The sequence below is a fragment of the Sycon ciliatum genome, chromosome 1, assembly GCF_964019385.1.
Source record: "Sycon ciliatum chromosome 1, ocSycCili1.1, whole genome shotgun sequence".
NCBI classification, from domain to species: Eukaryota; Metazoa; Porifera; class Calcarea; order Leucosolenida; family Sycettidae; genus Sycon; species Sycon ciliatum.
The window spans coordinates 37397258-37419984 of NC_088643.1; the positions used below are offsets into that span (position 1 = coordinate 37397258).

At 46.8% G+C, this 22727-nt stretch overlaps 1 protein-coding gene across 1 annotated transcript; it reads right to left on the reverse strand.

The window, feature by feature from the left end:
* Window positions 1–382: 382 nt before the first annotated feature.
* Window positions 383–22294, reverse strand: LOC135824290 (uncharacterized). Its single transcript, XM_065337023.1, has 13 exons — window positions 22039–22294; window positions 15920–16161; window positions 15210–15470; window positions 14828–14909; window positions 14086–14258; window positions 12424–12711; window positions 11801–11894; window positions 11408–11466; window positions 10514–10681; window positions 6099–6736; window positions 4719–4883; window positions 2665–2777; window positions 383–940 (listed from the first exon to the last, which is right to left on the reverse strand). Exons 2-12 carry the CDS (start codon window positions 16151–16153, stop codon window positions 2705–2707), a joined length of 2235 nt encoding a protein of 744 aa, XP_065193095.1. The 5' UTR covers window positions 16154–16161; window positions 22039–22294; the 3' UTR covers window positions 383–940; window positions 2665–2704.
* Between the last annotated feature and the right edge of the window lie 433 nt (window positions 22295–22727).

Consider the following 22727-nt stretch of genomic DNA (forward strand, 5'->3'; position numbering starts at 1 on the left):
TGCCAGAGGGTGATGACAAGATTCAGATATCAACAGTGCAGTGCCACAAATCTCTAACATAGCAAAGGTATCATGGAATTTCTTCCTAAACTGGTGTTCGAGGTACACGGGTAGAGCCAACAAGAATCGATAAAACCAATAAATCGATCGTTAATGATATTGGTTGATCAGAATTTTGAGCAGACTGAAAAGCAGAATTACTTCTTTCGCTGAGCATTATCTGCCAGTCCCTACCACCCACCAACCGCTCACCAACCACTCATCGCCAACAACCCATCGCCCTCCAACCGCCCGCCAACCACCCATCGTCCGCCAACCACCCATCGCCCGCCAACCGCCACCAGCACACCCCCAGCGAGCAAGTAGAGTGCATAGTTATCACAAAAGATCACAATAATTAATGGTTCAAGACAAGCAGATAACATAGAAGCACAGGACACGCGTAGTAACTTAACTATATATGCTACCGTTGCCAGTGACAGTACTTGTAAGTTGAACATCTCTTCAAATCTACACCACCACCAACACTTCTACCCGATACTGAGCTAACACATGTACTGTTAAAAAACTACATTGATAGAGCTGAAGCACACACTACGTAAGCGTCATTTTACCTCTTGCTTCAAAAAAATGCTTTAAATGTGCTAGAAAAAACGCCAACAGCCAAGAGGAAACTATCAGTTGCATGATTTCGATACTGTCATCGCATGTTTCACGGGCTGTTCATCTAAAGTGATAGCTAGATTGAGAGTAGTCTAACTCCATTAGGACACAGTCCAATGGCAATGTTAATGCTAAATACGTTGTTATCACACCAGCCATTAAACCTGAGCACGTTCCCACAGAGGGAGCAAAAGGCAGCTTCCTCAAGATAATGGCAGGCTGACGATGTGAAGTAACTTGAATGAAATGAGAAACAGGAGCGTGTTAGGCTGCAGTCCTGAAACAAGTGATGGAGCAGAGGAAGACAAAAAGGTTTTTTTTTTAATTGTGATGTCCACTTGGCTTCGGAACAAAGAAGTCGGTTGCAGAGAAAACAAACCACTCAAACTACTAGTACTTGCAGCGTGCACAACTATCGTGAACTTCCAAGACTACTTGCAGCATGCACAACTATCGTGAACTACTTGCAGCGTGCACAACTGTCGTCAACTCGCGTGAGAGCAGCCCATCTTGATTGACAGCCAGGGAAATGGAGCTACTGGAATTGCATGTTCACTTGGCTGAGTGAAACTCAGACAAAGTGCATGGCGTTAGACAGTGCACCAAGGCCATCTCAGACATCATGACTGACACACAGCCAGGTAGAAAAATGAATGAGGACGGATTGAGTGCACCGTCAGTAGCCGTCAGTGTTTCCAGGGTGCAGGGCAGACACCAAAACATCGTATTTTAATACAGAATTCTTAGATGCGAATGAACCACAACACATTATCAATGCAAATGTTAAAGGGGAAGTAAAGCCTAAAATAAAATGTTCACCAGTTGTAGTCTTCAGGGTGCCGTGTTGAATAGTCTTGGTCCGAGGAAGCTGAGACGCTCCCTTCCTACTTGAATCCCAATCGAACTCGCGCACTTCCACCGAAACTGGGTGACTGTGCCCTACTAGATGGGGATTTGTATGCAAAATGTCACCAAAAGCGCCATTTCGTTCTTGTAAAAGCACGGATGACCGCGATTGGCCCATCTGGTGTAGTCTGTTGGACGCTGAGTCGACTGGTTTTGGTCTGAGAAAGCTGCGATGCAGCGTCCTGCTCTTATTCCCAAACGAACATGGTTGAATAAGTGGTCACGTGCTCATGCGCACACCAGTCACCTGGTCACTGGGCACGCAGGCTACAACTTTCACACCAAGGTTCAACTCGAGCGACAGGAACGCGCCCAAACAGGCTGTAAGAATTTGAAGATACCCTAAAGATGTTGCGATGGGGACTCTGCCACCACCCACCCCCGCAAGATAGACCCCCGCCGGGGGACACCCCGCACTCCCATCTGGAAACCCCCTCACGGATCATTCCGCCTACACGTCTGAGTCTGTCCGCATGCAGCGTATGTAAAATGCACGTGCCGCATGCCTTACAGCTAAGACGCCGCAGTCATCTGCCTCACCTCTAATGCTAACACTCTGGAGGAGTCCAGGTGATGCAGCACTCCCTCCGTACTTTACCATACTACACTCCAGGTGATGCAGCACTCCCTCCGTACTTTACCATACTACACTCCAGGTGATTCAGCACTCCCTCCGTACTTTACCATACTACACTCCAGGTGATGCAGCACTCCCTCCGTACTTTACCATACTACACTCCAGGTGATTCAGCACTCCCTCCGTACTTTACCATACTACACTCCAGGTGATGCAGCACTCCCTCCGTACTTTACCATACTACACTCCAGGTGATTCAGCACTCCCTCCGTACTTTACCATACTACACTCCAGGTGATTCAGCACTCCCAATGTGAATGATGTCAACGATAATGAGTAGTGACCAACATCACAAACCAATGGGAGCACAAAGAATCAGAGCTAAGCGCATGCACGTGCACACGCACCCAGACATACGCACACGCATGAACAGAGTGGCATATTACACGTGCACACACACCCAGACATACGCACACGCATGAACAGAGTGGCACATTACATTGCCGACCACTACTTACCATACAGGTACTGAAAACCCCAGACAGTGTGTGCTGTGACTCAACATAGCAAGTGATCTTGAGCCAGCCGGATTGAGATATCATCTTCCATAGTGTTGAAATGATGTATGAATCTGACACAAACAACAAGCACATACCCACGCATACAGGGGAGAAACTCATGAATGGCAAAACACCATCAGTACATGTAGGGTTTGGCATTGGAACTGCATGGCAGAAATCCTATGCATCATGCATGGCCAAGAACCTGAAAAACAAACAAGAGAATGAGTAGACACAAGACTAAAAGCAAAGCGTACTGTGTGCACGCCGGCATCAATATGCCTGGCATGCACCTCAGTGTGATGTTGCTTTGCACACACAGATGTCCATTGACAGCAGCTGGTGAAACACACACCTGCTGTCTTTCTTCTCCACAGGGCATCGTAGAGTCATAATTGCACAGCGGCTGTGACAGCAGCATACATGGCAAGAAGCTGCACCAGACAGTAACTATACTGTTAGAGCGGTGTAGTGTAATAGGCTATTCATACTACGGTCCAATACGTGTCACGTTCTGGAATTGCACGTACTGGCAGACGTCGTTTTCATGCGCAGGTGCATTCACACAGGCGCGCACACACTTTTCGTACAGCTGTGCGTAAAGCTTCTTTTGGACACAAGCTGCCGGGAACGACAGCACAAATCTCAGTACAGGGGTCTGGATACGTCGTCTACGTTTTCGTATCAGGCACTCGATTTTCCCGCCCCGTTCCATGTTGTCACGGGTAACCGGACGAAAACGTCATGTACGCCACGTTTTGGGCGTAGTGTGAATGGCGTAGTGTGAATGGCCCATTAGCAGTGTTGCCACATCATTATAGCCAAATATCAGTAGGATAAAAAAACAAAATGCATCATCCGGGGGCTTTGCCCCCGGACCCCCTCCCCTATATAGCGACCTCGATACACACACACACACGCGCAGCACTGATAAGAAAAAAATTTCACGTTTTGCAGAGTTTGCCGATTTTTCTCGAGACAGATGATGATTTCGCTTAGCGCCCTAGGAGAGAACTATGGAAACACGCGTAATGAGCAGTAAAAGCCAAAAATCTGGATCATGACTTCTAAACCACGCATAAGGTCAAACTTGGACACTTTCATGGCTGTTGTCGGCAGGTCGTGACATGCCTCAAAAATCGGCAGGCTACTGACATGTCGGCAGGTGTGGCAACACAGCATTAGATATGGGGGAAAGCAACGTGCCCCTTCTTTTTCACTGCTCATGCTAAACGAGACTGCTTGCATGTGGTAGGCACCCCAAGGAAAAACTGCAGTAGCAAGAGAAACTCTTGGAAGCATACTCCAACCACGTCACATGCATACTACAAAACACGGGAGTTGTGGTACAGCCAAAGATAGCCGCGTCGAATGACCAATGCTTCTGGTGACGAGAGAACAATGATTTCTTAGTCAACCCAAAAATCGGTGTCAGCAATGACTCAGCATCCACTGGCTGCGGTAACTGCGCACTTCAATGTACAGTGCTGCTCAATGAAATCCAGTCGCGTCGTCACTCAAGTGTGCGCCTTGCATCATTCCGCAGCCCAGTGTTGGCAGGTCTATGGCTGCACAACGCCCGGCTGGTACTTGACTGACACGACTGACACGACCGACACGACTGACACGACTGGATTTCATTGAGCAGTACATGCACTACTGTAAAAGCCATATGTTATATATATATATATATATAACGAAGTGCTAACTCTAACGAGTTAACGAGGAGAAATCTGTCGCTAAAATAGAAATCGTTATACAGAAATCGACACATATACTGTCCTATTGAGCGTTGAGAATGAGTGAGAATCGTTACCTTTGGTACACGTAAACCAGTCAATTTTGGGAAATCGTTATATATGCGCCTCGTTAGAATAATGGCTTTTACAGTAAGTAAGCACAGCTGAGTTAATTAACACGACTGCACAGGAAGAAAAACACAGCAGCGGCGCTGTGCACGGGCGCACAGAGCGGTTAAAATCGAAGCCAGCACAGCATCAGACAGTGCTCACCTTCGCTTCACACGGTTTACTTTCTTCAACTGCTGGTCCCTGCAAACGCTCCTCATCATAGGTAGATAGTCCAGTGTTAGGCTGCGTGATTGACACGCCATGATGTCGGGCACGTGAGGCCAGCGTAGACAGTCGGAGTAGTACACTAGTCTGGATTGGAATTCACTGCAACAAGGTACAATAAGTAGCAGCAGCAGAGAGAGGGGGGAGAGAGAGGGGGGGGGGGAGGAGAGAGAGAGAGAGAGAGAGAGAGAGAGAGAGAGAGAGAGAGAGAGAGAGAGAGAGAGAGAGAGAGAGAGAGAGAGAGAGAGAGAGAGGGAGAGAGAGATAGAGAGAGAGAGAGAGAGAGAGAGAGAGAGAGAGAGAGAGAGAGAGAGAGAGAGAGAGAGAGAGAGAGAGAGAGAGAGAGAGAGAGAGAGAGAGAGAGAGAGAGAGAGAGGGGAGACAGGACACTACTTGGAGATGAGTTAGGAGCAACTGTCCACCACTGTAACTACTTGCAGGAAACAATTACTACAATTTGTAGTATACGCAGTGCGACAACTAGACACCAAACTGACAGAGTACGATAGTGAAACACTCAATGACCTGACATCTAGCTCCAGCACATCTCAAATGCACAACAAAGATAAGCACAAGCTAAGCCCCACAGTAGCAAAGAATGATGACTGTTACGGGATGATGACGAGACCAACAAGACACGCGGTGCCGGCCACGGACAACTGGAAGCAGCAGAGCAGCGCACCACCCACTTGAATAAATAAGCGGATGGGAATTATTGAAGATTTGAAGGTTCATGTACATGTTCATGAACATGTAGCGTATTTTCCAGGGTATAAACCACACTGTCAACAATAGCAATTCACCCAAAAAAATCCGTCCGCCTTATACTACGGTGGTTAAATAAACGGTGATAAATAGAGTAGATGTCCGTATTTCATGACAAAAGGTTTGGGTGCGGCCTATTGAGCTTATACTCCGGACAATACGATACCTGTGTAGTTAACAATAGTGAGAATTCCCAGATTGCCCAGAGTGCTCAACACCACAAGGATGGAGCAATACCACAAGGGCACAGAAGAGAACGGAGGCAACTGGCTAGGTCATTGCTCTAGCCGGTTGTCTCCGTTCTCTTCTGCCTTTGTGGTAACAGTGTACAGTAGTTATGTTCTACACGTACTGAAGTTTCAAGGTAGCTAAATAGAACATTCAACAAGATGAATACCACACCACACGCATATCTTGACAATGATCTCTCATGCAGTAGTGTACGAGCACAAAGAGACAATGCTCGCTCATGCAGTAATGTATGAGCACAAAGAGTTATTCTGCTTCCTATCACCACGATGCTACACGTATGACAGCACATCCAACGCTTACCTTTCCTGCTCTGCGCTGAGAGTTGAGAACCGTCCAGCAGCTGTAGTCCCCGAATCATTAGAACCATGTGCAGGTGCAGTTTCCTCGCCACATGAGGCAATTCCGGAGTCCAAGTTTGCAAGGTCACCACCGACAGGTCCAACGGTGTCCTCTTTCGCTTCTTGCGTCGTGTCAGCAGAAGACACGAAATGCGTTGCAGTACGAATAGCACAATCAGCCAGCGCCCGGCCTAAGTCAATACTGAGATCATGAGCAAGCCGTTGACCTATTGTATCGGCTTCTTGCACCGGCACAGCGTCCAGCACACCTGGCTTGACAGTGGCAGACCACCATGATGCTACACTCGGCTGCCATGACAATGATGGCGGCTGCTGAGTTCCTGCTTGCCTGCATGGCGGAGGATAGGTGAACGCAGCAGCGGCGGCGGCAGCTAGACTGTCCACGGCGGACTGGCCCTCCAGGAGACTGACGGTGGCATTCAGCTGGGCATAGCGTTCCGCCGGTGATATCTCCTCTGCTGAGCTTGCAAGGCTATGCCGTAGCAACACCGTGCGACTATTGGCAAAGTCCACAGCAAGGCGTGTCCGTATGTCAACTTGTGATGACATCCATGACTTGAAGGAGCTTACGGGTGATTCCTAGATGCAGTCAGGTATCACACGACACCAAAGAAGTCAACAAACAAAGAGTAACACATACTGTAAAGTTGAACTCGGCGGGTGAGCCAATTAAATTATGGTGAAAAAGGAGAAGGACAAAGTGTTACGAGTTATGACCAACTGTCCACCACATACTGTAAAACCGGAAAATTCCGGTGGAGATTTATTTCCGGTGCCGTCGGTACATGTGATTTTTCCTAGCGCATTCAAATGTTATGACAGTGACTACCACTGCCAATATATGAGCCCCGGCCAGCGAAAACCAGCACTTGTGTACTTGATATCAATCATCAAAATGTGACGTCAAAGTTTGGGACGCGCAGTGAGCTGGCTTTTGAAGATTCTTTTTCGATCGAGTGGGTGTCTTCGTTGTCAAAGGAGTTTCAAATGTCTTCAAATGAGTCTGGTCAATTGATTTTAGCGCTAGGTGAGTGCTCGTCAAACGGAGGTTGAGTTTAGACACAGCGATGGCGACAGGTGTCGCGACAAGGACTTAGGTCCAGAGTTGTCAGCGTGAGACTCCCTGTACGAAGCGGCGCTGAAAGTTTGTTCGCGATCGGAATTATTTCTTTGGTGGCGATCTCGCTGAGTTTGTCCAGCAGTGGCGAGTCTCATATTCATAGCAACGAAGAGTCCTCATAAAATCGACACTGGATACTGGTGGCAACGCTAGTCGGTGCTGGAGTAATAGCGACTGCGAGGAGAAGCTGAATGTCGACCCGCTGAGCGATCCGTATTTCTACATCAACAACAATGATGTTGCAGACACTGATGGAGGGCTTCTCACGACGCAAAACAGAGCGTAGTATTATCAGTACTCTGCCTTGTCGGACGACGCCAAGCTGGCTGCTGCCTGTGCTGAGAAAGGGGGATTCCTAAAAAGTCAAACCGGCTGAACGCTTGGGGGCAACATCTTCACGTGCTACAAAACGCGAGTATTCGCTCATATCATTGAAATACAATTATGCTGAAATCATGGTCTGAGTGAAAGTGTGCAAGGAAGTGGATGTCAGTGGTATTGGTCAGTACATCTATCAGTATGGCAAGCTTCGGGACAACGCTCAAACTGCCAGCACAGAGGTCCCTGAACACAATTTGGAAGGCCAGCTACCAATCATCGTTTTGCACTCTGGAGTCTGGTGTTGTAAAGAAGGTAGTGGTGTATACGGAATATCGTCACACTTCTGAACTACTCATGCCTGCAGCACCAAGAGGGCAAGCCTGACTTCCATTCTATTTACTTACATGTACCTGTTCCACATCACAATCAGAAACTGTAGGATCAACTTGCATGGGGTCACTAGGCATGGATGCTGCGCCGACTGTACCGAATCTTGACCTGTGTGACTTCAAACTCTATTTTCCATGCTTTCGCTTATCAGATTGTCACCAAACTTGATAACTTGAATGATTAATAGTGTAGAATCAATTTCGAGCGAAAAAATAATTTTTGAAAAAATTACACATGTTCAGGTTTCTGCTGGCTGGGGCTCATATAGTACTACTAGGCCTTTCTACTTTCTAGCTTCTAGCAATGACCGGGACTATCATAAATGGAGTTATCATTGTCTGCAGACTATCAAGTTTCATTTTATAGAAAAGAAAAAGGACCAAGGAACTACAAGCTATGCTATAATGTCCACTAACACCACCAGTCACTAAACAATCAGCTCTCAATGCCAGAACCGTGATTGCACCAAACAATCAGCTCTCAATGCCAGAACCGTGATTGCACCAAACAATCAGCTCTCAATGCCAGAACCGTGATTGCACCAAACAATCAGCTCTCAATGCCAGAACCGTGATTGCACCAAACAATCAGCTCTCAATGCCAGAACCGTGATTGCACCAAACAATCAGCTCTCAATGCCAGAACCGTGATTGCACCAAACAATCAGCTCTCAATGCCAGAACCGTGATTGCACCAAACAATCAGCTCTCAATGCCAGAACCGTGATTGCACCAAACAATCAGCTCTCAATGCCAGAACCGTGATTGCACCAAACAATCAGCTCTCAATGCCAGAACCGTGATTGCACCAAACAATCAGCTCTCAATGCCAGAACCGTGATTGCACCAAACAATCAGCTCTCAATGCCAGAACCGTGATTGCACCAAACAATCAGCTCTCAATGCCAGAACCGTGATTGCACCAAACAATCAGCTCTCAATGCCAGAACCGTGATTGCACCAAACAATCAGCTCTCAATGCCAGAACCGTGATTGCACCAAACAATCAGCTCTCAATGCCAGAACCGTGATTGCACCAAACAATCAGCTCTCAATGCCAGAACCGTGATTGCACCAAACAATCAGCTCTCAATGCCAGAACCGTGATTGCACCAAACAATCAGCTCTCAATGCCAGAACCGTGATTGCACCAAACAATCAGCTCTCAATGCCAGAACCGTGATTCCACCAAACAATCAGCTCTCAATGCCAGAACCGTGATTGCACCAAACAATCAGCTCTCAATGCCAGAACCGTGATTGCACCACACTACTGTAAACTGTGAATGATTATTGCCATGGTCGAATTTCTGCGAAATTCGCGACCGCGTGGAAATCGCGAAATTTAGACAGCGCGAAAAGGAGATCCATGAAAGGTTTAGCAAGAATGCCACAGGTTTAGCAAGAATGCCATTCTGCAATCGCAAAATTAAAACCTCGCAAACCTGTCCGGATTCTGAAAACGCGAACTAAAAACGCCGCGAAAATTTCACGCTTTATAGTAACCGACAGTACTGACGTTCTACAACTAACTGGCTATCAGCTCTAGCATATATTGGATACGCACTCCAACAGCCTTCCAACTTGGAAGGTTCTAAGTTATAGAAATAGCATAGGAAAGGAAGGTGAGCACAACCAAGACCAGCACGAGCTGAAGTTCTCAGCTGTGAAGGACCGTCGGTCACAGTCGTGCAATGCTATCCCATGAGCTGATTGTTTCAACGTTGTGAATGGCCAGCGGTCCTCAGCGCTTGTTCAGCACCTCCATGAGCGACACTGACTCACGCTGCTATCTGGTGTTCACGAGGTGTTTGTCGCGCTGGAAACGGAGCGTCTCTGTAAGTTTGTATCCCTGGTGATGTTTGTGCCTGGAGAGCACTATATAAGTGGTGCTCTTCAGGCACAATCTTCCTCAGCCTACTCAAGCTCAACTGATGAGGGGTAAATTCCCCGAAACACTGTGTATTGAGCAGGGAGTGGTGCTTTCTTGCAGGTTTGCCGAGTGGACGGTTCGATGGACTTCTCGTGTGCTCTGGATGGCAGTCGTGAGTCAGTCAAGTGAGAATTCAAGTCGCAGAAAACCGCGAGCTCCCATGCAAGGAGCAACACACACTTCCCCAACTATCGCCGAAGTCGCACCAACCTCTTCCTCACATTGTTCCTTGGTCTTTTTCTTTTCTATAAAGTTATCCTTGGCTCTCCAACCAAGTTTCATTTTCTTTCTTTTAAAATAGTTGTTGTGTTCCTTTTTCGTTGCTGTAGTTGTTGTGCTAGTGATGCCATGTTATGTCATTGCCCGTATAAGAAGCTTTCTGTCACACCCAATCACTATAGGAGCATGTTACTCTGAACACATCCAACATGAACACATCCAACATGAACACATCCAACATGAACACATCCAACATGAACATATCCAACTTGAACACATCCAACATGAACATATCCAACATGAGCCCTACGGCGCAGAGTGAGGTGAGGTGTCCGCGCTTACTACGTGTAGTGCTGTACAAGTCGGTCCACTCACCGTGCCGTGTCCGCTTGAAAGCCAAAGGTCGAAATTCAGCATCACGCGCCTGAGATCGCCATCGCACACCGCCACAGCGTAGGAGATGTCATCAAGTCTCACTGGAGCAACCGCATTACCAGCGTGCAATTCCCTGCTCTTGTCATGCAGAAGTGCAGAGATTGTGTGCTGCCAGAGAAGACAAGCAAACAAAAAGAAGCAGGCAATCAATCAAGCAACACTCTCATGAAGTCTGTGGATCATCATATACTGTGGATTATACACAATACTACCATAAAAGGGCATCGTTATCATCAAGTGTAAACTGGTACAGGCGGAATCCTGGTAATTCAAACCACACATTGTCGCGGAAAACTTCTCATTATCCGAACATAAATTATCCCACTATGTTGTACCCAATGGTGTGAAGATGCCAATGCTGCATTATAGAAGAGACATGGCGGTTAAAACACTGCATGGCAAGTACAGCTTGCTGTCACGTGCTGGACTAACAAGTACCGTGTACAGTGAGGTTTGACTTATGCGTTGCTAGCTGGGAATTATCACCAGTAATCCCACACATGTCTATGTAAGACTAAGTGGACTATGTGGGACTTCTCAAAGCCATAATAAGGTGTACATGCCCAGTTCGAGGTTCTCAATTATCAGATATTGTTATGCGGTACATGTAATCGTATTGACTGAAATCGGTCCTGTATACTACAACGCAGACACATCCACAGCACAGATACACAGACACGTGCACACACACACACACACACACACACACACACACACACACACACACAGATACACAGACACGTGTGCACTCAAACACACACACGTGCACACACACACACACGGGGCGGGGGACAAAAGAAAGCAACGGACGAGCATAGGGGAATCATCTCATACCGGTTCTGGCACCACCATTGGGAATGAAAGGTAAGGTAAACCAGCTGGGATGCAGTCCTCTGCAGATGCACACACACACACACACACACACACACACACACACACACACACACACACACACACACACACACACCGCCATAAGCACATACAGCCGTAAGCACACACAGCCGTAAGCACACACACACACACAGCCATAAGCACACACAGCCATAAGCACATGCATGATACCAAGAAAGATTCAACACCGGCACGAAGAGCAAATCAGAAAATAGCTTGATAACGTTCAAAGCTGATCAATGCAGGGCTGTATCCAAAAGCTGGGAGCAAACAAGTATTTTTGGCCGAGTACTGATGAGGTATAGAATACAAATGCCTGCAAAGCTCTACCGGTACCTTGTGCGGTAATGATGATAGGTCGCTTGGATGTTTCCGCAACGGACAGCAGCGCAGTCCAGAAGCCCTTGTCTTCTTCAAACAGAACATCCGCCTATAGGTCGGAGCAGTACGAGACGTGGACAAGAGAGAATGCTCTGCTTAGCTTTACTGTTACATGATACGAGCAGTTCACTGATACGAATACATCCACTCCCAAGCAAGGCCCAGTTGCAAAAAAAACACCATTACTGAAATGATACTGTACATGCTCCACGCTCTACATGCTGTCCTGCACTACAGTAGGTGCATTCCAATTTGTCTATGTCTACGTGTGCATGTAGTCATTGATCAGGGTGCCACCAGTGACCAGTTAGCCCTAGCAGTATACACAATGGAATACACGGCATAGTGGTGATAGAGAGGACAATGGAGTAACCGTCACAGCTACCGTGCTGCTCAATGGAATCCGAGGGCGTGAGTGAAGGATGTGGCGAGTGCTGTGCAGCCCTAGACCCACAGAGACTGGGCGGGATGCTCACTGGTGCAGGGCGCAGCAGCAGCAACAACGTGGACTCACTTGATCGGATTTCACTGAGCAGCACTGAACGGGAAATCAACATAGCATTGTCAGCAGTACTTACCTCTTCAAACAAGATCAAAGAGGGCCCGGCAAATCCAGACCCCATTGTCGACGGAGAGGGCTGCGATGGCGATGGATTCGGCGACTTATTCGACTGTTGCGCATTGCTGGTGGGGGTGGAAGCGGCGGGTTTGAAGAAACTGCGCATGGCAGCGGCCGCCTTGGTGTTGATAGCCGGCGCTGCTGCATCGACGCTTTTCTGAGAGACTTGATGTGACTGTGTGGCTTCTTGCAGCAAAGAAAGGACCTGCTTTCCCGAGCGCAACGATGAAGAGTTGACTTCCAGCACCTGTGCACAATATACAGCCCCATATACGCAGTGTTTGTAGAACAAATTGGACGCGTTCCCAATTATTCAAGTAGTAAATGCACCATACGTTGTCCACACGTGACGTCGTTCATGAACGTTTGGTTCAGACATTTTCGATTTGTTCTTCTAGACGGGTATGGTGTGGACGATGTATGGTGCATTTACTACTTGTATATGTAATATGCAGTGTTTGGTTGGAGAATTCATTTAGTGATGTGTCTACTTCCCTTGTGAAAGTCACTAGGAAATATTAGGGAGATATAGTCCCACGTAACGGGTACGGGGACGCGGGTGATACACATAAAGTTCATGCACGTTCGCAATGTTGTTTTTAGTCACACGGGTACAAACAAAAGCATGTAGCGAAAGGCCCAAACTTGGTCAAAGACGAAGCTTAGAAGCTCATCGAATATTTTGATTTCGTGTTTCGGAAACTTCTTCAGCTAAACACCCTCACAGCTTGCACAATGGGCTCCATTCTGATTTTCAACCACGTTCTGGCAGAACGTGGGTGAGCCTCCATACACGGTATGTCGTGAATCAGAAAACGGCTGTACGCGAGTCACTGAGTATCACGTGGTACACACACGTAAAGTACACACGGATTACGTGGGACTAAACCTCCCTACTTGTTATAGAATTACTTGTATAGCCCAATAGTGTTGTAATGCACAATGTGTCATGTAGTATTGCCGTATACAATGTGCATGTAGTGTGTTCTGATATATACAGTACATCTATACTGTGAAGTCTGCTGCTACATGTCTGTCTGGAGTAATTACTGCCTGGTGGCGTGTGCAACCCGTCCAACCGGTGAGGATGAGCAAGTGGATGCATGGAACACTGCACAGACGTGTGTTTCCATTCCAAGTACATGTACATGTCAGTCAGTTGGGTGGTGATTAGAATTGGCACAGTACCAAGATTAAACACGTTGTGAACACAGCTTCTAGGTTGATTTTTTGGGATTTGAAGGTTCGCCTGTAATTCACTCAGCCACAAACCCTCTGTTTGGATTACCGGTATACAGTTAATAGCTCTCATCATTAGAGCACAGCAGGTCAGTAATGATGGGAGAAACACACAGCACACAGCCATGCAGGCATTGTCTCCCTATCTCAGTGTCTCACTGTCTCCCTATCTCACTGAGTGTGTTCGATTATGCACGCGAATCGATTCATGAATCGATTCGCGCTATTCACATCACCCCATGTGAATAGAGTGAATGGATTCCGAATCGATTCCAGGGCTCATGACATGAAAATCGAACGACTTGTATGCACTTGAATCGATTCACGAACGCACTATCTCACTATCTCACTGCCTCCTTATCTCCCTGTCTCCCTATCTCACCTCATAGCCAAGCTCTTGTGCACAGGCAAAGACGGCGGCTGTCTTGCCACAGCCATGCGGTCCCGTCAACAACACTGTGCTACACAGCTGCTGCTGTGCGTCCTCGTCCTCGTCCAGCCAATCCTCTTCGTCCTCGCTGTGACAGCGCTTGCGCTGCCGAGCCTTGTTTCTCACTACACAACAGCAGCAGGCAGTGGCAAGACGGGGCAGGATGTCACAAACACAGGCACGGCCAAACGAAGAGAATAGAATCACCCGAATATATTCAAGACTGCTTGGAGAGTGGTGTGAGGACTGAGGAGGTATGGTTAAAATGGGTGGCAACAGTGGAGTCTTCGCATATTGAGAAATCGCTACACGATGGGCATCAAAATGAATGACGCTCCACAATGAATACAATGACAGTATGTGATGTGTTCTAAGTCACAGGTTCTCAGTTACAAGCACCTTTCGTCCACAAAGTGCCCGGATAAGAAAGAGTTGGTAGTGCAGTTTGTCTTGCAAACGTTGCCATGCACTGCGCGGTGTGTTCAGCTGCTCTGCGCAAACAATTGCCTGCCCTCGGAGAGCGCACTTTCATAGGCATAAACTGCACTCTACAAAAACATTGATTTAGTTCAAACTCCGCCACATGGCATGGAGTGGCAGCCAAAACCTGCTGCTTACTCTCCTAGTGTACAAAAACAACACTGCAAGAAAGAGCCTCAGGCAGGCAGCATTAGCAGGGTGTGGGCAGACTGACCAGTTGGCATGAAATCCGGATCTGCACCAAACCAGTCATCGTCAGAGCTGGATGATGACGATGAGTCTATTCTGTTGGATTTCTGAAAGAACAAAAGAGATTTGTAAAAACATGTAGAGACGATGGAGTACATTTCTCAAAGAAATAAATTCGAATGATTACCTCTTGTTCTTTACTGATTGGGGTAGCCCAGAGACTGGTTGGAGAGTGTTGGGAAGATGTATGAGACGATGTAGGGCTTGATTAAAAGCAAAACAAGTGTATGTGCATCAGTGGTGGCAGCGACCAGTATCAACATACATGTTGAGAAGACCAGGAAATACATGTATTGAAGTATGGAGGAATTACAACATAACATGGGGGCTTGGATTTTGCTGCATACCTTTCTGCGCTTTTTCTTCTTCTGACGGGACTTTTGTCGCCGCTTGGGTGCAGCTACGGGACTCGGCGCATCCTTGACCAACTTTCTGCGCTTCCTCCATGCCTTCAGCCAAGACAGCAGCTGCTTGACGCTTGTGTCATTGCCGACCACTTCAACTGCGGACTGCGGAGCAATACGCTGCGACCATGTAGGGCGGTAGGTCTCCTGGATGACTGCGATGGGCTGCTGCCGGTCATCCTCTGCACAACCTGATGACCGTACCTAGTCGAAATAGCAGCAACAACGAGAACAGTACTTGAAAAAAGAAGAAGAAAAAAAGTATAGAATATAGCCTGAAGCTGAGTATTGATTCTGAGCTCGACTGACTATGAACACTCAGCTTCTGGGTTTACCCGACTTATACCTACCTTCACATACATACCACACTTCAATAAAAAAAACGTCAGCTGCTATAATACTAAAGCCTACATTGACTGTATTCTACTTCGAAATGATCACTGAACATTGCTTGTGGAGTGGATAACTACTTTCCACTGTACTACTCAGTACTACTCAGTACTGTGAAGTCATTACCGGTACGACTGGTAGTGGTATTCCCATACAGAATATGAAGTTAAGACAGTACTAGAATCTAGTACGGCCATACACAACAGCAACATCTTACCGAATACTAGAATCGAGTACGGCCATACATAACAGAAACATCTTACCGAGGACCTGTCCACAACGTCAACGACCTCCACATCGATATCAGGCTTTCGCCTCGCAAGAGCGCTTCTGGTCTTCTCCACGACCTGCACATACACAGGGTCCTCATCTGAAGTGCTGGATAGAACCTCGGTTATCGATGACGGCGGTACATTCTCACCAACAACAATGACAGGAGTTGCAGTGCCGATAGCTGGTGGAGCCTTCTTACGGTCAAAATAGTTGAGCAGGGACATTGTGGTGCCTAACATATTGCAAACAACATGATCACATCAGATTAACGAAAAGTAAAGTAAGCGGCAGATTAAATTTTGTTTACTTGTAACCATGTGAAGAAGAGGTTGGTGCGACTTCGGCGATAGTTGGGGAAGTGTGTGTTGCTCCCTACATGGGAGCTTAAGTCGGCAGGAAAACCGCGAGCTCCCATGTAGAGAGCAACACACACTTCCCTTATTTGTAACCATAGGTTATAATAGGCAATGTAAACATGCACAGTACTGAAGTAGATGCCACTGAAATCCCAACAGAGACACTGGTTCATAAAATACTTCTTCATAAAACCCCTTCACACATGATGAAGTACAATTGGTTTTCGACAAGCTCAACCCGTAACGCGCTCATCCTGCCTCTTGTTAAGTCAGCCCAGTATCTAAAATCCCCTTTGTTTTCCGGCTACTCTCATTGGTTATCATTACCATACGGTCTGAAAACTTGTTCTTCTATTGGTCAGTTTAAAGATCTACTATCACAACTGAACTAGACGCAATAATTATCATCGAAGAACATTCTCGAATACCTGGGTGATGCACGAATTTTGATAGTGCTCACTTCCGTTAATCGTTTTTCTTTGCAATTTTCAATTCATTTTCTGCTTTAATTCATATTTGCTTTGTTTTCCTAGCTTACTATTGCCGTGGCTGGCTCAACGCCCTTGTCTCAGGGGATTCTGTCCCTGCATTAGCTATGCTTGTCACATGCTATGAGATTGTGTCTAATAATAATAATAATATGATATAGGTTCAGTGGCCTCGCGTACAGAATAAAGTAGGTATCGGCTATAGCGTGGGTGTTTGAAAAACGACTTTTATTCTTATTTCTGATATCTCTTTACACACGATAAATCAAGTGTGACATATCATACGCATGTGCGCAGAGGCAGGAAGGTTATCGTACATGCAACGTTGTGCTACTGTGCATGCGGCTGTTCATAGTCTCGTAGGCTTACCATGTGGCTATGCAACATGAGTTACATGACCACAACAGTTAAACCTGCAGCACTGCGGTGCAATGCGAGTCGGTTCAGTACTGCACTGGACAGATGCTAGTACCACAAGCGATACACTTTGTACTAATCTGGCATGTTTTGCTACACAAAGTCCATTCATTCTTGGACCGATATTATTCTACTATGCGATAACATTGAAACCCAAGTTATGATTATGAAAATATGAGAGTTCATTCTTGTAGGCAGTATATTCTTTGACACAACCGCACTATAACCGACGCAATACGCACTGTATAGTATATGAACCGTACCACCGCGTGACCTAGGGATATAGAAAACCCTGTAGTTTACAGGCCAGGGCACTGCCTGTCCCATGTCAACTGACTAACAAAGTATAATTCAGGGTTCTCCAAAATACAATACTTTAGCCCAGAGTACTGTAGCGGACATGGAAATCCAGTCGATTGACCGGGGCCGGCACCCTCAGCGCGTACAGAACGCTGCGTGCAGTGCACAATATACTGTTGACCGGTATCCGATGGGACCAATGCACTGCAGCGCATAAATGCATGTGTGTGCCACTTATCCACGGCGGCATGGCCTGCGCCCTGGGGCCGCTAGACATGCGACCGGATTTCCACGTCCACAACAGTATTATTATATCCACTGGGTTGAGGGAAGTATGCAAACGAGAAAAGTCTGAAGAAAAAATCACTGTCACCACCAGGACTCGAACCAGGGACCTTGGCTTGAGGCCAGCGATGCTCTAACCACTGAGCTAAGGTGTAGTCCAGTAAGTTATGTTAGTAGTATGTTATATCCAGGGTACTAGGGTACTCAATTGGTTCACTGTGCCTGAACTTCTGAATAGCGCTGATTGGAAGGCATGTGTTGTAAGTCGAACGATTCATTTCCCACAACAGATATGGTGCATGCGGTACAATGGGAGGTGAGATGATACTGAATACAATAGCTGCCAACGTGTTGTATGAACAGTGGGGCTTCTTCTTGGCACCGCAAGTTCTACGATCAGAATGACGTGTTCTACGATCAGAATGACGTGTTCTACGATCAGAATGACGTGTTCTACGATCAGAATGACGTGTTCTACGATCAGAATGACATGTTCTACGATCAGAATGATGTGTTCTACGATCAGAATGACGTGCTTGACCTATAACTCATACGTGCACAGCTTTACCAGATTCTCTCTCTCTAATATAAACACCAATTCTTCAAATCACGAAAACATCCTTCAACTGTCTTTTCACTGCACTCGAGAGAGAAAATTAGCAAATGATATTTCGGCCTGGAGCCATCATCAAGGCTGACAAGAAAGGAACAGTGAGGTAGACCTACATTTTTATTATAATACCGGTACATGCAAAGGACTACAACAGGTGAGAAGACTAAAATGGTATGAAAACCACGCACTAACACAGTTGCACTAAGTTAATCGCCGTCGCTTCTACCGTCGCTTATGCAGTGAGACTGGCATGTGAGGAAGAGATGATGTGATAGCAAACATGTCGAGCTAGTAGTGATGTCATAGCAAACACGTCTAGCTCTAGTTTGTGACATGTTAGCTATCACACCATCTCTTCCTCAAGCGGCAGTGTCACAAAACAAGATACATGTACTTTGATTGACTTAGTGCACCATTGTTAGTGCAGAGTTTCCATACCAGTGGTGTAGTCTTGTCACCTGTTGTAGTATTTGCATGTACCGGTATCTGTACTCCTGTATACGTGTACTTGTAGGTGCACCTCACTGTTTGTTTCTTATCAATCCTGATGATGGCCCCCATGATGGAATATTGATTTCTCTTTTTCTCGGATGCAGTGAAGAGACTGTTGAAGGATGTTTTCGTGATTCGAAGAACTAAATCTTGGTTGACCCACGGTGGATATTGCCTGGATACAGCTCGCTGGGTGGAGGAAGAGGGTCTTTTCCGATAAGGTGACAGGTAGTGGGAAAATGCATCATCTTTTCAAGAAGAGGAGAATCTGGCTATTATTAAATGCGTCGTCGACATGTGGTGTGCCGATGAGATCATACCAGTTGAGCGAGGAAAGATACAGTCATATTTACTGCTACCCAGACAGAAGGTGACACTTGCGCAAAACTGTCTGGAGCAGTTGCAGAACTACGGGCAGGATAGCATGGCCATTCCCCTGCAGGTGTTTGGGCTACAGTTCTGTAGAAAAGGGTGGCAACTACCAGATTGGGGACGATTAGTAGCGAGCAAGTCTAGGCACGACAGGGATCCGTTAGGAAGAGTGTGAGTGGGAAAACCTACCAGCTGGGAGAGACCAAAGCAGGAGAATACATGCGAAAGCTCCTTCCCAGCGCGTGATGTAGAGTCACCGCTCCACCAGTCAGAGTTGTGAGCATTGTAGTCACCAGTGAGGAATATATCAACGGATGAGAGGTCTGCAGACCGTAGGGTATCCGTCATCATGGCACAAAAAGAGGTAAGTTCAGGTAGGGATTGTGAAGGAGGGCGGTACTGGCAGCCAATGAGTATAGGATTAGCACCCAGGTCTGCAGGGACTCCAAGCTCAACCCATATGGTCTCGCATTGAGAAGAGTCAAGGTCTGAGCGCTGGGCTGCATGAAAAAATGTCCTATCTCGTACAAGTATGGCAACACCACCATAACCTCGGAGCGACAATTAATCGTAACAATAGTGATAATTATTATGTTGAGTCTTAGGAAAATATGGGAAGGCCTGGGCGCTCAGTGATGTGGAAGCCATCATTCTAACGACGTGGAGGTTTTACCTGATTTGTTCACATTTGAACCATCGGCAAACCGCCACTTTCTTACAGTGTGCTGAATAGTAGCAGGCCAGAATCCGTCACCCAGTGCCTTTCTGTGGCCCGCTTATTTGCCCATGGTTGCCAAGGAAGCCCCAGCTACAGTAACTGTTCGACCGTAAAAAAAGAAAAAAGAAAAAAAACACTATACTTATCCTGTCACATTTACTTAGGTGCGGGAGGCCTTTGTCAGCACTGGTATCCAAATCCAAATCGGTTCTTTGCGTTATCTGGACGGGCCAATCGTGAGCCAGCAGTTTCACTTTGACTTAACGCACGACGGTCGTGTTGCTGAGTTCTGCTATCTGGTTAGGCACCTCGCCATGTGTACATGTAGCCGCTAAATCAGGGGCAGCAGGTGTTCTAGCATATTTTCACTTCTCAACACTGCAATGATCCTGCTGCATATACCTGTACATGCAGCGTGTGATCCCTCACGAGCCTGATAACAGCTCACCCAGGGTACGTGAACTTGAACTACAAAAGTACCTCCTAGTATGTCAATTGGAACATTGTTATAAATGCAGCTTTCCACTTCAGTACTGAAAGTCGTCTGTAAATCTGTCCCCGGGGAAAATCGCGGCAAAAAATCGCAAAAAACGCGGCAAAAAACGCGACAATATGGCATAATTTGCGGTGAATTTGCGTTAACGCACTCTCCACATACAGGCATGCACCCGGCTCAGAACACATTGTTTTCTGGTTGGCATATCAGGGATATTGGGCGGAGCAGCTGGCGTGCATGAGAAAGACAGGTCGGCCTGCTCTGCGCAGGAGCTGTGACCCGGTGCACACATAGTGTGTGTGAGAGAGAGACAGACAGGTCGGCCTGCTCTGCGCAGGAGCTGTGACCTGGAGCACACAGAGTGTGAACGAGAGACGGTCGGCCTGCCGTGGGCAGGAGCTGCGACCGGTAGTGATTGAAATGAGCCAGCTGCGGAGATAGACTGCCCTCACCCGATATAAGTATATTGACAAGAGTTGTACTGACACTGTTATTGAGGAAATTATGGTGACAGTGACGGAGAGATAGTGATCCCCAGTCGAATGGGGTTGGGAGGGAAGGGGAAATTGACACTGACGGACAAACCAGTGAACAGTCAAGTCGTCAGAAAGCAAAAGTGACAAAGGAGTCTCTCTTTTCTCCTTCTCTCTCTCTAAAGCAAGATTTGGAATGCATGCGTGGGAGAGTGGCGCGCGCTGCGCATGCGCATGTATAGCAATGACATCATAATCAGATGCATGATCATCAGACTAAGTATGAGTGGTAGATGTTCCACGTTCGTTAACAGGGCTTAGCGCACACGCTAAACCACCAGTAAATATGCGGTAAATATGCGGTGAATATTATTGATATCATCTCGCGGCGGCAAGTTTGCAGTTGATATGAGGCAATTTTCAGTGAGTATGTAGACTTGTAGTGAAATCAATCAGTTACAAGTCTCTGGTGTAAGCACTCGTCATATTTTGAGTACAAAGCCGCCATGATGAGACGTTGCTGACCGAACAGTGCACTGTGTGTACGTGTAGTGCAACAAAAAAGTTCAAAAAACGCGGGGAAAATCGCGGAAAACGCGGTCTTTTAAAAAATCGCAAAAAAACGCGGGGGGAACGCAGCCGCGGAATCGCGATTTTCCCCGGGGACAGGTAAATGCACGCGCACAGAATAGTTAAGTAGCAGTTGAGCACTCTCATTTGGGGTAGTGCCTTTGCTGTTTGCGTTATGCAGAGCTCACTGACTTGTCAGTTTGAACACTCTGGCAAGGTACGTTTGGGCCTGGTTTAAATCTGGCTTTGGAAAATATATTTTTCATTGCTATAAGGTTTGGCCTCATTTCCTCTGTGCTGCGCTGATGAGTCCACAAAGGATGAAACAGTTCTGTTCTGTCCGCAGATTGAGTAATACTATCATGTACATGTACGATAATTATGTCATTGGCGCATTTACGGAAATGCGCCGACTGCATATGCATGTAATCCACCACTTGTATAAAAACCTCGCTTTCATTCCACACTATAGCCGACCAATTGAATAAAAGGGGTAACTTAGCACTAATAATCTTGCTGACCAACTTACCCAATAAGCAGGTCACTCCAGGCAACGGTGTTCAAAGACTTCTGTGCAGGGACATCAGCAAACTCCACCGTTTTTGAACATTCGCAGAACCACATCGACCTGACCCAAGCGCCTGAGAATGTACCAAATTATACAACACCTAAGTCCTTAGATGCTACAGCTGGAAAGGGAGGGCAGAGGCTAGAAAAATTCGTTCATCGTGCATCTCTTTCGGCGTGGGGCTTGTCGTTCCAATCCAGACTCCAACAACTCACAGCAGTCGTCATTGGTCGTTGGTGGCTTGTTCTACGCTGCATACAAACACATTCAGTTTTCCCGCGGTAATGGATTTGTGCCGAAATAAATGTTTTCAACAAAATAAAACTGGCGCGCTATGCTGCATATGCGGCAGCTGCAGTAGCTCAGCGATGCTGCATTTGAACGTAACGTTACCATGGTTACGTACTCGTACGTCGTAAACCATGACTGTCACTTTTGACTTGTGATACTCGCGATCGCGTGATCATGATGATCGATAGCGCGCAAATAGTCATTAGTGAGGTTTTGCATTCCGAATTTCGGTTCGGCATTCTTCGGTCATTTGTCGAACATCAAAATGTCGAATTTTCGCACCAACGTTTGTTTTGCAAGTCGAAAATGATGTGTTTTCATTTCGTGAGCCCCAGCATCAGCAACGTCCTGTCCCGTGC